Consider the following 16,724-nt stretch of genomic DNA (forward strand, 5'->3'; position numbering starts at 1 on the left):
TGGCTGGGGATGCTGGTAGCATCTTTCCTCTGTTGCTAAAAAAATGTATAGAAATGTGATCTTTATTTTTAATTTCTTTTTCTCACTCCTGTGTAAAATTTGGCTGCAACTAGGGGTGTATTCAAAATTCAGTGGGGGAACTGAAACCCAGATATATCTACACACATTCCTCTCCTAAGCCTTGCCTCCTTGGGAAAGCATACTAAAATTTAGGCTTATTCTTATCTGGAGAGGTGTTTGGCGAACGGTGCGCCTGAACACAAATCCGTGCACAGCCTCAGCTGGAAATAGAGCTTGGATCTGCCAATTCCCCATCAAATTCCCACCACTGCCACTTGCGGTGGGAGCAGAGCCCTAACATATGTTTGTGAATGTGAAAAACTGGAAAAACATTGACAGCTAGAGTTTAAATAGTTCAGGGAGGAGAGTCAGCAGTCCTATCTGGGACTGTGCACGCAGCGAGCAGAGCATGTCACAGCCCAGCTCTTCTCCACCCCAACTCCACAAATTTAGAACCATCCTCAAAAATAGCCAGGGAACAACGTATAATTGGTTTCACAGACAACACATTCTCATGCTGTGATTTATTTCGTAACGTCTAGTGAGTGTCATCACTCGGTGCTGGCATTCGGAGAGGGCCCAGAGAATGAAAATTACCAGCTTCCCTGATGAATCACTGCTTTGAAAATTCACCCTTGTGAGAATCCTGTGACTATTTGGAAAAAAAAAATAAATATATAATTATGTTACAAGCACGTCTATCACTCATGTAATTATCCCTTTCTAGGTTTGATGTGGACAGGGCAGCATTCCTTAAAGCACCATAAACCGGCCAGGACCAATAATGGCTTTAGAAACCAAGTGGAGAAGTTCTCACAATTAAGGTGGGGAATGAGAACAGCTACGGACAGGCACATAAATACACAGAAAGGCAGCTCTGTGTGCACACTGTGGGCTCTGGGACTGACACAACACCTTCTGCTCCATCCTTGGCTTGGACTAAAGAACTTCCTGCAGCATGAAGGCTACAGGTGCCTTGGTGCTTCTCAGCCTGCTGCTGCTCTCTTTCTTCTCGGGTAAGTAATCTTTTCCCTAGCCTAGAAAAGAAAAACAAACACCAAAACCTCCCCTGACAACAAATTTTGGAGAGTCTTGATCACTGGCTGACAGGCTTGAAGATAGAGCTGAGCAAGTAGAAAATATCTGCAGGACTTGCTCACTCCTATGACATATTTCCACTCCTCGTGGGCCTCTGCAGTGGGTAATGTAGTGGATGTGTCACTGGGAAACAGAGTGAGCAAATTCTGAGCATTTCTTCAGCAAATATACCAAAGCAGAGTGTAATTATGAATTTTTGGTACAAGTGTTCACTGGAGAGTTTTGCTGAACCAGTTAGAGAAGAAGCTTGCTCACCTCCAGGTCATCTGCTCTCATTTTGATCCTGAACATCTTGGTATTTGGTGTTTCCCTTGGAGATGTGGAGACGTAATTAGATGAAAGTTCCAGCTTTCGTTGATGTTGCAGAGAAAAGCCTGAAAATTAAATTCAAATGTCCTCAAGGAGTCAGAACAAAGAGGGCAAATTAAAAGGATCCAGCAGCTATTTATCTGGAGATTTACCCATCTCTGTGATGATGTGGGGAGGCTGAGTGATGATTTTTGAACCTGTAGATCATGTCAGTGTTTATTACTTGCTTGAGTCCAGCTGACCCAGCTCTGCAAGGTGTGTGGCAACAGTTATTGAAGAAAATGTGGAACAAGAATTATTTATACTTGTTTTTCTGAGAATAGTTTGAATAAAGAAGCCACTTGAGAAAATGGCAAGCTGTGCATGGAGAAGAGGTGAATTGCTTTGTACACATTATTCGTTATGAAATATTCATCTGTCTCTAATTGAGTCTTAATTGGGCCCAGGTTCCGTCAGAAGGCTGATTCTTCCTTCCAAGGCCAGGCAGAATAGCAGCAAACCCTGTAATCTCCTGTAAAATAAACAGATGTCAAGAGGCATCATCACAAATTCTTCTGTAGCTGCATGTAATATTTATAAATACTATTTAATGAGCTGTTTTGTAAATAATATGCAGATAGCCATACCAGTGCCTGCAACATTACAGCAGCCTAGCCAAACCTGAGGACAGGGTAAATGTGCCAGCACCAGGAAAAAACCACCAAAGGACAACAGAAATAGCAAGAGAAGTAGGAAGGCTTGATGGATGAGGGTCGAGCTGACTGAGGGTTGGGTGGGATTTCCACAGGGGAGGGATGAGTGTTGGACAAGGTCCTTCCACCTCCTGCCCAGAGCCACCTGAGCAGCCCCAGAGCTGGCAGTGACCCCTCTGACCAGCAGGCACGGCCTCAGCAAATGCTGGGCTGTGAGAATCCGTGTAACTGGGTGTTCATCCCACTCTGCTGTGACCCAGATTCTGCAGATCTGCATTCAGCCCACCCTGGAGTGTCAGGCTCCCCCTTAGAGACGTGACAGGGTCGCCCCATTTCACAGCTCTGACTCAACCTACACTCCTGCCTGCTGGCTTTGCTGGGAAGGAACATGAAGAGCACAGACTGATGAGCTCAGAGCCCAGAGCCTGTGGTTACAGAGGGGATTTTGGTGCTGGTTCTGACCAGTGCTGCCTGTTCTTCTCCCTGTCACCCCATGACATCTCTTGGTATCTCACCTGGGCTGAGCCTGTCCTGGGCTGTGCTGAGCATGGCTGGAACCCAGCCACAGGATCTCCTGCTCCACAGTCCCCTCCTGTCAGCAGCACCAGCCACTTGCATTGCTCAGAGGAGCAGGAGCCTGAAAGCCTTAAAAGCCACCGTGGTTTTGAAATCCCTGGGAGTGCAGTTCCACATCTGATATGGCAGCTTGCTTCCCCAGGAGTGGCTGCCTTCCAGGAGATTGGGTTATGTGTCTGAGGTGTAGCTAGCAGCTGAATGAATGATTGCATGGTATTTTAGTAGCATTTTTCAAAATAGGAAAATACTAAAAGGCAATTCAGATAATGTATTTCCTGCCCCCTCTTCCCCCGTGAGGGATGACGGAGTAGGAAAAACCTGGAGTGTGTTTCACTGTGGTTTGCATAAAAGGTTTGTGAATTTAGCTCAGGCTTTATCAGAAAGTAATGCTGACGTGTAAAACCTGTCTGGTTTTTATTTGCTTTTTTGTTTTGTTTTTTTTTTTTCCCTTTTAGTTCCAGATGTAGCAGGTCAGGAGATTGAAGAGGTTAGTGCTGCTGTTTCTGCTTGCTGAATCTGCATTTAATAAAACCATGGAATCATTACTGGTGGAAAAGACCTCCAAGATCATCGAATCCAACCTTTGACTGATCACCACTCTGTCAACTAAACCATAGCACTGAGTGCCACATCCAGTCATGGCGTTTCACTTTGGAGGAATGTTTTTATAACCAAAATCTTGGTGCTGGGTAAACAGTTTTTAATGTCTGCTGGGAGCAGGTGGGTCCTTCCAAGTATTCCCAGAGCTGGGGAGTTCACTGCTGCCTGGGGAATGTTGTGTGGCCACGTTAGCAGGTAGAGCTGGGAAATAAATGGTTGGTTTAGCAAATGCTTATGTGCTGCACCACTTTTGACTTGGCTTCACTATCCAATGTTCTCATGAAGCAAATGGATTATTGAGTGTCTTATTACCTCAAATTTAGTTAATCCTTGGGATTTGTAGAGAGACAAAATACCTGTACACTTCCTGGGCATAACTTTTAATTCCCTAGGTAATTTCCTTATGGTTTCTCCCTCCTTCCTCTGGGAAAGCAGGAGCTTAGCAAGCACCAAACTGAGTGCAGGGTTTCGCAAGACACCTGAAGTCATGCAGCAGGGAGGTAGCTCAGCTCCAGGTGCCTGACAGAGCATCAGTGCTGACTCTTCTCGTGCATGTCTAGGCTAATCCACTCCTGTTGTTGGGAGGTCAAGACTTCTCCCAGGTGACTCCAATTTCCTTCCTCAAACATGGGGCCAAATTTCCCCTGAAGCGCCGCTTCTGTTTATTTCTGCTTTTTCTGTCAGAAAACAGGCAGTGTCAGCACCTATCAGAAAAAGCATTACGTTAATGACCTTGGGTCCAGTTTGGAAAGTGAAACAAGGAGCATGGGGGTCCTGAAAGGGTTCTTTTTAAATTATTGTTCCTTATGCAGATCTGTAGAGAGTTCCTGAACAGAAGCGTGTACTGCACGAGGGAGTCCAACCCTCACTGCGGCACGGACGGCGTCACCTATGGGAACAAGTGTGCCTTCTGCAAGGCAGTGCTGTAAGTGACACTGGGGGCACTGGAACAGCAGGCTCTGCCTTCATTGCCATGGATCTAGGGGTGCTCTTCAAGGAGGGGAAGCCCTGTATCCAGGCTGCTCCTCTTGTATGGACCGGCCTCTGAACTGTGCCATGCAGAATGTTTCCTCCTTGGAGCAGAGCTGTGTGCTATGAGTTAATTTTAATTCATTTCTGGGTGTTGCAGGATGCTGGTTGTCATGCTGAGAGGCAGCACAGGGCCTCAGAAGCAAATGCATCCTGCCTGTACCTTCCACAGGCACTAAATTGATGCACAATTCCCACTATGTGCCACAGGCTGCAGCTCTCACTGCCCACACTCCTGGGTACTGAGAAGTGCTGGAGGAATGTGGGAGCTGAGCCATGCCAAGTTATTCCTGAAAAGTCTGAATGAACTTTGTGGAACAAGACACAAGATCTCAGAGAAAGAACAGGATGTCTCTCCTTTTCCTGAGCTCTGTCACCTTTTAAAGGAGATGCAACAGGAGCCATCCCTGATGGATGGAATGTGCTTGAAAAATGTTTTTGCCTTAGCAATCCTTACATTTAGTGTGCAGCTAAGGCTGCCTTATCTTGGGGCAAATCAGAGAAGAAAGAGGAGAGGAGAAAATGGGTGGGTGCTCCTTGTGAGGTACCAGGGAGATGCACTGGCACCAGTCAGGCCTGTTGGGGTGGGTGAGCTCTGTCCCAAACTGCTGTGTCTGTCATTTGCTGCTTGGTCTAAGTCTCTCTCCCTCCTTTTACAGGAGAAGTGGAGGGAAAATAAGATTGAAGCACCTGGGGAAATGCTGAGTCCTCCCTGGCCCGAGCAGCAGGAGCTGAGCCGCCCTAGGCCGCGGACAGGAGCAGCCCATCCTCCCTCGGCTGCCTCTGCTCAATAAAATAACACTCAGCACCACTCTTGGCTGGACTCTTTCTTCCATAAGACCCAGAAGAACGCTTTGATCCAGCCATGCTGGAGCTTGATGCTGGCTTTGCTCTCCTGTGCTGTTGCATCACCTCCTCCTGGGAAGGCAGGCGATTCCCACGGCTCTGTGGGCTGTGCCCTCCTGCCCCTACCAGCCACAGCTCCTCTGTCCCGTCCTGCCTGGCAAATTGGCACATTCTGGGCAGCCAAAGACTGCTCCTGTCCGGCTCTGCCCATGCCAGGGGGTGGGTGACAGCAGGTTCCCTTGCCAGCCTCCATAGCCCTGCTCCTTCTCTCAGGGGTTATTGTGGGAGGGTGATGGGAGAGCTGATGGGCAGCGTGGCTGCCTATGCCTCATCTCCTTTGGAAAGCAGAGACAAGCCAGCTGAGGGTAGGAAATATTGCTCCATTTAAGCCTGCACCCAGAAGATGGCAGGTGGAGGCTGGTTTTAGGCAGAAGCTGCAAGGATCTTCTTCCCAAATCAGTCTTCTCCCTTCTTTCCTCCTAGAGAACGCTTTGTCTTGGAAACTGTGAACTCACCAGCCTTACTTTCCTGCTGCCAAGTGGCTTCTCATGCTAATAAAATTATATTTAGAAGAGAGCCAGATTGTATAAATTGTCAATAATTTTAAAAAAATATTCCCTGGAGCAGAAGAGCTGTGGGTTTACTCGCCCCTTCTCTAGGATAAATTCTCTCTGAATTATACACAGACCTTAATTTTCTAGGCACACATGTTTGCATTTATTTACAATTTTTAATACACACAGACTTCATTCCTTTCTTCACTTTTCACACTGCTGCCCTCTCTCTTCTTCACTCTGGCTGACAAATCCCTCTTTGTGCAAACACAAGAAAAGTAATTTTACGGTCTCTCCCCTTCCACTGTGCAAAACTCTCATGGAGAAATACTTGTGGCATCCTCTTGTTAAAACATTGGCAGGAGATCAATGGGGCAGCAGCACCTTCATGTTAAACACTCAACTTTCAAAGGGAGCTTTAGATTTACCGTGAGCCTCAGGGGTCAACATCTTTTGCAAGCATCTAAATGCTGAGCACCTAAACCTCTGGACCTTGTTTGGACAGAGCTGGAGCATCTGCCTCTCATGCCACAATCCCAGCTTTGAACTCAGCTGAGGCACAATGCCTAAAAAGAGAGGCTTCAGCAAGGTGCTCAGCACACCTAATACCAGCTTCTTCTCTGGTAATCCACATAACCCAGTTCTGGGAAATGCTTTGTCATTTGGTAACTTCCCAGGCAGCCAGCCAGTGGCTGAGCTGCACGGGCAAAGCTTTGTTTTGGAGCTGTTTTGGAGCTTCTCTCAGACCAGCAGCCTTTGATCCTGATGTTTTCCCCATCCCAGCCTACTGGATTGTTGCAAAATCTGCCACCTCTGCTTTGAAGCAGACCAACCCTTGCTTTGGCCCAGTTGTACAGCTTGGGCCCTTGGTTTGGTTTTAAATTCAGATGTTATGCTTCCAAACTCGACAGGACATGCAGAGAATGGGCAGAATTAAGGGGAGCAAGAGGCACAAGTGGTCCTGAAGAACACATTGGGAAAAGGCCTCTCCTGACCAACCTTCCAGCTTGGAGCAGGATGGCCTCCACCATTTCTCCTACTGTAGTTATCCTGTGATGATCCTGTTACATTGTGTGGCAGTGGACCAGCACCATGTTCAGAGGACAGGAGCAAAAAGACCCCATTTTTAGCATGGAAAATGACATTTTAATGAGAGAAGGGCCGTGGGGCATCTTTAAGCCTGAGATGGCAATCAGTGACTCCAAAATTCTCGCAGCATATTGCCATATCTAATCCTTTTAAATCTGGAGGCTGAGATAACAAGGACAGATCATTGCAGAAGTTCACTGTTAAATAACCATCATTTACCTTGTTTTTTCAGAGAAAATAGCAAATAAAACACCTCCATACCTCACAGACCAACTACCATCTCCTCCACCTGTGCCAGGGAAGTGGAGAGTGGGAGTAATCTGCTTTGAGGAAATGACTTCCCTCACTTGGGGACACTTCCCAAAATGTCCCCAGGAGAGGCCAAGAGAGGCAGAGCTGCCTCAAAAGACACTTCAGTTGTGATCCATCCTTCCAGCTGAGCAGGCCCATGGTTCCAGTTACCTGGGATGGAAGGGATGCTTTGCTGGTGCCAGGTGTGCTCACTCCTGGGTTTTGACAGCTGGATTCACCCTCCCAGCGGGGCTGGTGGATCCCAGGGACAGGGCAGCAGTGGCCGCAGGATGCCCAGCCTGAGCCCCCATTTGTGTCTGGCTGCCTCCCCAGAAACACACACCAAAACAGAAATCAAACCCTCAGCCACTGTTTTTCCTTGGTTTTCTTCTTACACCTTTGAAATTATGTTGGGTTTGGGTTGTTTATGTGGGGTTTTTTGTGTTTTTGTTGTGGTTTGTTTTTTTTTTTTTTTTTTTGACAGCTTTGGAAGGTGAGTGAGTCATGATAGATTTGAGATCTCTCTTAGATAACATCTGAGATGAGCATCTTCACAGCTCTTTCCCTCCTGGGAGGAAGGGGCACAGGCTGGCAGTGGAATGAGGGCCAGGCTCCCCCCACACCTCACTCAGGCCCCCCACCAGCTAAAATACAACCAGAATGAATTCTGTGCATGGTCTCAGTGCAAGGCAGCCACTGCTCTCAGCTGAGCACCCTCCTGTGACCATGGCAAAGGCAGGGATGTTATTTCCCTCTCACAGCCTCACTCTGCTGGTGCTGCAGCTGATCCTTTACTGTGTCCAGCTCTTGGCCCATTTAACTTGTGAGCTCAACTGTGCTTCCTCCTCCTCCTCCTCCCCAGCCCAGGCACGTGGCACTGGCACAACTCACTGGGATCCTTTGCCCTACTTTTTTCCCCTGACATTCACAGTGTTTGACAGGGCTTTTCAAGCTGCCATGGGATGATCCAAGGGTGGTGGTGCTGACTGCAGGGTTCCCACAGCCTGGCTGGGGAGGAAGCTCTGGACCTGGTTATCATTCAGGTTCAACCTCTTTTCCCCAAGAGGAGCAAGCTGGATCAGCTTGGGAAGGACTTTGGTCCAACCTCCTGCTCAGGGCAGGGTTAGTGCTGAGATCTTATCAGGCTGCTCAGGGCTTTACCCAGCTGAGAGCCCTCTGAGGTGGATGTGCAACCTCCAATCTCCTCCTTGGGCTGTCTGTGCCAGGGTTTGGCCGTCACTGTGGTAAAGAATTTTTTTCCTTGTGCACCCAATTTCAACACCTCTTCTTTCAACTCCATCTCAAAACCGTGTACCACCATGAAGAGTCTGAATCCACCTGCTCATGAACCTGCTTTTTTTACTGGTCATTGATGTTATTTCCCCCTGAAATCTTCTTCTCATCTCCCTCTGCCTCCTCTCACTGAGCTCCAGCCCTCAACTCTCTTGGTGGTTTTTCACTTCAGTTTTTTTTTCCTTATTTTGGGACAGAGCCCAAAACTGAATATTGGAAGGGATCCTGAGCCATGGGGACAGAGAGAAGGATTGTTCAGGGTGGGAGAGCTGTAGGAGAGTTTCAGGGCACTGAAAAGATGTAGATGGTGACATTTGCTGGCAGCAGCAGGAGGATGTCAGAGTGCATTGGGCCCTCATGGATTAGAGAACAGCTGAGCCTGCCCTGGGGTGAAAGGGCTGCCAGATGTTGGGAATCAGCCAACAATTCCCTCCATCACAGCTGGAGGGCTTAAATAGGAGCCCAGGGGAGGGATTTGTCTGTTTGAATGGGCTACAGAGCAAAGAGAAGGTGAGGAATGTGCTTAGGGGTGTGAGTGTTGGTGTTTGTTTTTTGGGAGCTGGTGGGCATTTTGTGGGTTTGTTGGCTGCTTTTGTGCGTGGGTTGTTTGTGGGTTTTTCCCCCCTGAAATAAACAGTGTAGTTTAAGAGATACTTTTAAGTTTAAGTTAAGAGCTTCTTACAGGCTGCAGTAATTATGTGTGGTGTAGGTGTCCTATAAGGCAGTTCTAAAAATGCTGGAGAAGGCCTTGAAAATGTGGAAGACAAGGATTAACCCAATACAGAAAGGAAGAATGGGGGAGGAACAATGTTTTACCCCCATAGAAATGCAGGTGTAACAGGAAAAACTGCTTGTCTCTAACCCCCAAATGAGGTGGTGCTTCAAGGAACCTCTTTGGCTTCGTCTCTCATGGGGCAATGAGGGACAAAGACTTCAAGAAGAAGGTAATTTCTTTAGGATTCTGGAGAGAGCAGGGTTTTGGCACAGCTTCAATCAGGAGCTGAAGGATAAGATCAAAACTGCAGGGGCAGAGGGATGCCCTCCACCCTTTGAAGCTAAAATTGCTCAGTTAATTGTGAGTGAACAGCAGTGTTGCTGCCATGGCAGGGGCTGTCTCTGGTGTTTCTGGCCTTCCCAAGGAACGCTGTGTCTTTCTGTGGCAGGGTGGTTTTGGGGAGTCACCTGTGACAAAGCCAGGTGATAAACTCATCCTCTGCTTCCAGACATTTCCCAAATCCTCATGCCCAGTCAGCCCAGGCCAGCGGGGCTCTGGTTTTGCCTGACTGTGGTGCTGCCCCGTTAGAAAGGAGCCAGGGGAGCACAGGATGTCCCTGCCCTGTCCCTGCCCTGTCCCCAGGATGCGCCGTTCCCGGGCATTGGGCTCCCTCTGGTGACCGCTGGGAACGGGCTCTGCTCCTGCTGCTGAGGCTCCTTTGGAGAGCAGCCCCAAAACCCGGCCTCTGGGACAAGGTCAGCCCTGCAAGAATGGGAAAAATGAGCAAAATGTAATTTTAGGGGTCCTAGGGCTCTGCTGGGGCAGGATCCATCGCCTCCCATCAAGAGCTCGGGCACAGAGACCAGTCTCCTTCATGTAAGGGGTAAAAGGGAATAAATTCCTTGGCCTGGGAGTACTCACTCCCTCTTTTCCCACAGGGCATGGCTCACCTCTCCTGCACACCCTGGAGGATGAAGTCTGGGGACAGAAAAATGCAGCTGGGGTGAGTTGGCTTCGTGTCTCTGTGATTTGGGGAGTGCTTTTTGGTTACTGTGCCAGGTGCAAATATTGAGATTTAGCATCAGTGCTGGGATCTGAGCAGGGCACATCTTCTGCACTTTTCACTGAGCTCACCTGAGGCTTGGATCAGCCTCTGTGAGGGATTTCCCCCCTGAGAAAGGAGCCCCAGCCAGTGCCTGTTCCTGCATCCCCCAGCTGTGGGGCAGCACGGCCGCAGCATCCCCTGCATCCCCTGCACCCCGAGGGGTCCCAGAGGAGCTTCTGCAGCTGAGGCTGTGCTGCTGCTGCCCCTGCCCAGCCTCGGGGGCATTCCCAGGTCCTGCCAATCCCTTGGAAGGGTCCAGGGTGCAGTACTGCCGGCGGACACTGGATGCTGCCACACACCGGGTGCTTTCATTGAGTGTCTGCAGAGCAGTTCTGGCACCAGGCTGTCATCTCTGAAATGGTTTTCGATTTTTTTTTTTTTTTTCCTTGTAAAGCCCCAGCTCCTGGGCTGTGGTGAATAAGTGAGACCTAAGCTTCTGCCTTCTGAAATAGACCTATATTTGTATATGTGTTTATATAGTTCAAGCTGAAATAGATATGTATTTGTATAAGTTTATATAGCTTAAGCTGAAATAGATCGATATTTCTATGTGTGTTTATGTAGTTTAATATAAATTTATATATTATAATATATAATATTATATAATTTATTTATATATATAATATAATATACAAATATATATAAACTTATATTAATTTTTATATAAATTTATAAGTGTTTATATAGTTTAAGCCCCTCTAATTCGAGGTCAAATCCTAATTCAAGAAGTAGGCTGAGAGAACTCAGTGACAGAAAAGCAAACTTGTTTGAAAAACCAGCATGATGTTGTAGGGAGGGAGCAAACAATTCCAGAGGACTAAACCCCATCCTGATGAGCCCTGGGACGCATCCTGCAAATGTTGCCCTGGTAGCTCCAGGAGTCTGGCAGGTGTCAGATTTGGGGCAGCTCTGTGTTCCTCCTTGCCAAGCTCAGGTAAAATCCCTTATTTCTGCTTTCGCTGGGCTCTTCTCCTCCAGGTGTGCTGGTCAAACACTCAGCTTTGAGCAGCCAAGCCTCACCTGCCCTCAGAAGCAGCTCCGTGCTGCTGGGACAGGAGGGAGGATGAAATGTAATTAGGAATGAGCCTCAACCCCTGCTCTTAGCAGATGGATGGCCCTTGGCTGATGGTGCTTTGCTCATGAGAATGAAGTGAAAAGCTCTTGAGCTTCCTGGCTGTGCCAGGGCTTTGCTGCTCTGTGGATGCTGGCAAGGTGATGGAGATGTGAGAGCCACCCTTTCCCTGTGGGGATTCGTGTTTAAAATGGGAGGATTTGCAGTTTAGGGACTGGTAGGGGGTGACTTCCTTTCCTTCCCCATTTTCTGGAATTGTACCCTGTTCTTGACTGAGTCAGTGGATCTGTAATTACCTGTGGTGCCTACATTCCCATTAAGGGATTTTATATGTTAATCTCACAAGATTTAGTGTTCATTTTGGGGTTTTCATCTTGCTGGCTGCCCAGAGCCTCTCAGTGTGAAGTGCTGGGTTAACTGCAGGGCCAGCAGAGGTGCAGGCAGGCATTTCTCCCTGAATCACCCTTATCCCTGATCCCAGCACCCAGCTGAGGCTCCTGGGCCAGCAGGGAGCTGTGAGGCTCTCAATGCACCTTCCCAAGCATCAGAGGGCAATGAATATCTCTGCATCAGTGATCTGAGTTTAAACAGACACCTGTTTTGTAGCATCTCTGTTCAAAACCAGGCAAACTGTCATAAACTTGGTCAGGGATTGCTGGGCTGGGTGAAGGACAAGCTATGATAAACTCATTTATCAGTGACATATCATCTCAGCTCCATAAAACTGAATGTTATGTGATTTACTGCTTGCTGAACTATATCTACCTAAATTTTTTGAAAGAGGAAACTCACATACAATCAGTATTTTGATTCTGTTTAAAGAAATCAGGAATTTCGATTGTTTACCTGCTGTCTTCACTAAATCAAACCAAAATAGCTTATCAGCTTCTGAATGTGTTTATCACAGCTAATTTACTATTTGTGGGAGTGGAGATGTTGCCTAGGTGTAATTACAAACCTTCTGTATCTGAAGCTCAGAATTTCCCTCAAGGGTTAGACACAAATAATTTTGGTTTTAATTTAGTACCATTTGTTATAGAAAAAGACTTTGCTACATACCTGTTCTGTCGAGTCACATCTGTAAGGGATTAATCAGATTAAAAAAAAAATCCCACATCACTTTATCATTTTCATCTCTGAGGCAGTTTAATACACTTAACTTTTCCAAAAATGTGCTCATTTTGGTCCTGATTCAAGAAATATCCATCATTAGGACAGCAGAGGGACCCAAAAGTGCATCAGTTGCAGTTTAAGTGTCTGCTTGAAATTCTGCTCATGCTCCTCCACTAAACTGATGCAGCTTTCACTGCTCACAAATGTCACACACACCCCTGTATGTCATGAAATGTGAACTGAATATAGAAAATTGGATAAACAATCGTAAGTTTTGCAAAATAGAATTCTACAGCTACCTCATCTTGCCCTAGGCACCAGGATGTCTTAGAAAGTTTTACTAGAATTTGTTAAATTTACAATATTCTTAGTGTGCCACCATTTGCTTTTTGAGTGTGACCCAAACTGGGGGTGGGGAACACCTGAGGGGTGAATTTGGGTGTTCCCCAGTGGAGCTCTTGGCTTGAAGCTCATCCATCATGGCCAAAGCTCCTGCAGCCCCTGAGTCACTCCCATGCCACAGCACAGTGCCTGCCATGGAGAGGAGCCCATTGGGCAAACAGAGATTCAAAGATTCAACACAATCACTCCAAGAAACTTTTAACAAGTGAGGGAAAAAAAAATCACAGAGCGTTGGAAAGAAACAAAGCTGGAAAGGAGCATTTTACCCACAGTTTTACTGTAAGAACATGCTCAGAAGCAGAGCTGTTGAACGAGCTCGGCTCTGACACCCATTTTTTTATCCATCTGTGACCATTTTCCTCCAATGTGAAACAATTTAAACAAGTTTATTGACCAGGCTGTGAACCATCATTCATGCCCAGCTGTCTGGCCCTGCTCTCTGTGCTCTGTGTGACAGATCCAACTCAAAATCCAGGGGCTGATCTTGCAGCAAGCAGAACAGGCTGGAGAGGAAAAGCCCAATCAGATCTGAACGCTGAGAGAATTAACTCAGGAATTTATAGTAAACTCTGACTTCTTTTTAATACCCTGGTCCTGAGTCTGACTTGCTTTCCTCTCAAGAGCAGCACAAATTGTGAAGAACAAGGCTGCCACTGTTGAATACCAAATGCTTGAACACCACAGATATTTAGCACTAAAAATCTGATGCAATCTTAGTGTTTCAAAACAGCAAGGTCAAAGACTTCTGGGGTGCTGCAGGGGCAGGGAGGGACATCAGCCAGCAGCAGTGACCTGCTCCAGGTCACCCAGTCCCCTTCCATGCAGGAGCTGCAGCCAAACCTGGCCCCTGCTGTGATAAATGATAAAAGCTGCTCTTTTCTAATACATAAACACCTTGGCAAATGGTGGGGTGTGAGCAGAGTGGGTGTGCAATTCCAGCCAGGCAGTTTAAAGGAATAAAAAACCAACACAACAAAAACTTTCAGGGGGTGTTAATGATGCATTTTTTACTGTGCCCAGCACCCCAGCTATAGTGTTCTGAGCATTATGCAATTTGAGAACAATCTCCCTTTGACTTGTACCCATTCTGAACAGAAAATGAATTGGTGGGAAAACCATTTGCCAGGAGAGACACAGAAATTAATAGCATGGCATTGTGTGTGACTGTGTGTGGCAAGGACACAGGCCAAGCTGGGCATGGACTCCTGAGAGCTAAATGAGCATCCAAGTGCTCAGAGCAGCATCAAAGCAGCTCCAGAGATGAGCAAACTTCCTAAATAAGCATAAATAATGAAGCTCAGGGCTGTATGAGGAAGCTCACCAGTATATAAATTGTTCATTTTGAAGTTCTCTATTATAAAACACCATCAGAAAAGGGCTGATGCATGAATGAGATTGAGGCCTTGTGTGATTATCAGTGATCCAAAGGATAATGGGGGATGATGGATATGGGCTGGGAAATACATGTCTAAAGTGGTGTGGTGCAGCAGATAAAGCCAGGAGAGTCAAACTTGGCATTGTGAGCCCTCAGAGCTGTTTTTCAGCATTTTTAGGAAAACCTAACCAGAGCTGTTCACCTGCCATCACGAGGCAGTTCTTGTTGAGTCTTTGGGGCTGCTGTATCTGAAGCATGTCCTGGCTGCTGCAGAGCCCACTCAAAGCACAGATATCAGCACCAGCCCCTGCTAACAAGATATTGCCAATATTGCTCACACAGGAAAGTTGTAATGCCTGCAAGATGTCCCTTGTCTTCTGCAGGACAGAGCAGTATTTTTATCATCTGCTGCTGTTATTCTGTTCCTCAGCATTTTCTTTTCACTGAATTTTTTCTCTGTGAATCCCCCTCAGTGAAAGCACTCCATCAGCACCCTTGGCTATGTTCAGCTGTTGCTAAAATCCACCAGTACCTGCCACAACTGCTGTGGTGACAACAGTGAAATGTCCAAGGGTTCTGCCTCTTCATCCAGCATTTCTTGTTTTAAGCAGCTTTAATGAATCAGGAAAACCATGTGCTTTTCTTTACCCTCTGAAATACAGTTTTTACCTGGCCTTTGTCTAATTGCGAGCCAGTATTCAGCACTTCTCACATCAGCCTTAAATACATCTGAACAGACAGAGTGGAAAATTGTCTTAAACCCTTTGGCATCCACTTGCTGTCAGTTGAATGTCAAGTCAGGAATAAAAATTGGCAAGTAGCTGTAGATTTCACAGTCATGCAGCAGGATTTGTGGGGCTGAATTTGCAGCTCAGTTCCTGGCTTCAGCTGTCATTCCATGCACCTCCAGTGATGAGCATTCATGCCACAGAGAGGCATTGGAGTTGTCAGATATCCAGGGCTTACTGAAATAACTTCATTTTGAAATGGACTGTCTCTTCTGGACTGAATAATCAGACAGAACAACATACAAAATGTTTGACGTGTACTGGGAGCCTGAGACAGTCTCTGACACATGAAAATATTTGGAATAGTTCAGACTCCATTTAATGCTTCTCCAGAGTTTTGCAGAATGGTAAATTATGAGCTCTGTAATTAAGTTGTACACTCCCTCTCCTTAATTATACTTTAATACTGTTTCTTTTAATAGAGATAGTGAAAGCCATTAATCAAATACTTCTCAGGCACCTCAATAGCATCTAAAAGGAAAGTAAATGTTAGCAGGGAATAAACCTTTAAACTTTGCTGTCCATAGTTATTCTCCAGGCTTAACTAGATTTTGGAAATACAAGTAGGTAAAAACTGCCTTTCCTATTGGAGAAACAAAAAATCAGCACAGGTTTTTTCCTCTGTATTTATGAGCAATAAATACATTGTTGTGGGGCTAAACTACCCATTTATCCCAGCAGGTACTGTGGTAGTTTGGCAGAGCCACATTGTAGGTATAGCCCAGAGCAGGCAGGAGCTGCTCTGTGTGACCCACTCCCATCTTCCTGAGCACCTCCAATTCTTTCATTGCAGGCTATAATAGCCCTTCCTATTCCCTTTAGTGCTGTTCCCTTTAGCTTCTGCCTGTGGACTTTTCCATGAAGGTGCTGAACTCTTTTTTGAACCTGCTGATGCCACCTGCCTCCACAACCAACCATAGCAACAAAATCCAGATTTATTCCTGCTGCTTTTACCATTTTAAGCCGCTCTCCCATCAGTGCCCCCTGACTCTTGTAGTCATTTGAACATCAGGTTTGTGCTTGCCTTATCCACAGCTTCACGATTTTAAAAATCTCAGCCAAGCAAATCCCAGCAGCATTTTTAGAAGATAACCAAATCAAACTGCAAGACTAGTCCCCAAACAGAAAATATAGTAAGGGAAATTATATTAGTCATAAAAGACATAACAACTTGTCAGCAAGAGCTCTGTGTTACAGTCACTTTGAGATCACACTTGCATATTCCAGCTCAGCTTATAAAATATTTGAAAGATGAGTGCACATCACCTTCAGATCAGTGAATGCTCTCAAATTCTGGGACAAAACTCCCATGTCACAGAAATAAAATCAAGATTGGTTTTTTTTTAAACTTTCCTTGCATAAAGCAAAAGAAATGAGTATTGCTCATTCACTGTAACCTTCTGTTTGTAGGCCAACTTTGAGGAAAAAAAAATGCAGGCACATGTTTAAACACATTCCCTTGGTTTGGTTTTCTCTCTCTGCCCAGCACAAACTCCACAGCTGATTTAATTGCAATGCCTTGACTTATTTCCACTGTTCAAAGTCAAAGGAATTCCAGTGCACCATACCCCAGTCCCACATCCCATGATCTCTGCTGCTGCAGCTTTTCCAGGCAAGGATCACTGGTGTAAGCTCAGGGATTGTCCCTGTGCTGTCTGTACAGGACTCAGGCAGCTCCTTGATAAGAAATCAGCTCTAGGAGACAAATCTGCAGCTC

At 46.4% G+C, this 16,724-nt stretch overlaps 1 protein-coding gene across 1 annotated transcript; it reads left to right on the top strand.

Annotated features, from left to right (window-relative positions):
* Positions 1 to 1,018: 1,018 nt before the first annotated feature.
* Positions 1,019 to 5,069, top strand: LOC128944760 (serine protease inhibitor Kazal-type 6-like). The gene is made up of 4 exons (XM_054288189.1): positions 1,019 to 1,076; positions 3,191 to 3,222; positions 4,148 to 4,260; positions 5,024 to 5,069. Exons 1-4 carry the CDS (start codon positions 1,019 to 1,021, stop codon positions 5,067 to 5,069), a joined length of 249 nt encoding a protein of 82 aa, XP_054144164.1.
* The last annotated feature ends 11,655 nt before the right edge of the window (positions 5,070 to 16,724 follow it).

The sequence above is a fragment of the Melozone crissalis genome, unplaced genomic scaffold (genome assembly GCF_028551555.1).
Source record: "Melozone crissalis strain CALT ecotype California unplaced genomic scaffold, PUWL_Pcris_2 ptg000061l_1, whole genome shotgun sequence".
In the NCBI taxonomy this organism is placed as follows: Eukaryota; Metazoa; Chordata; class Aves; order Passeriformes; family Passerellidae; genus Melozone; species Melozone crissalis.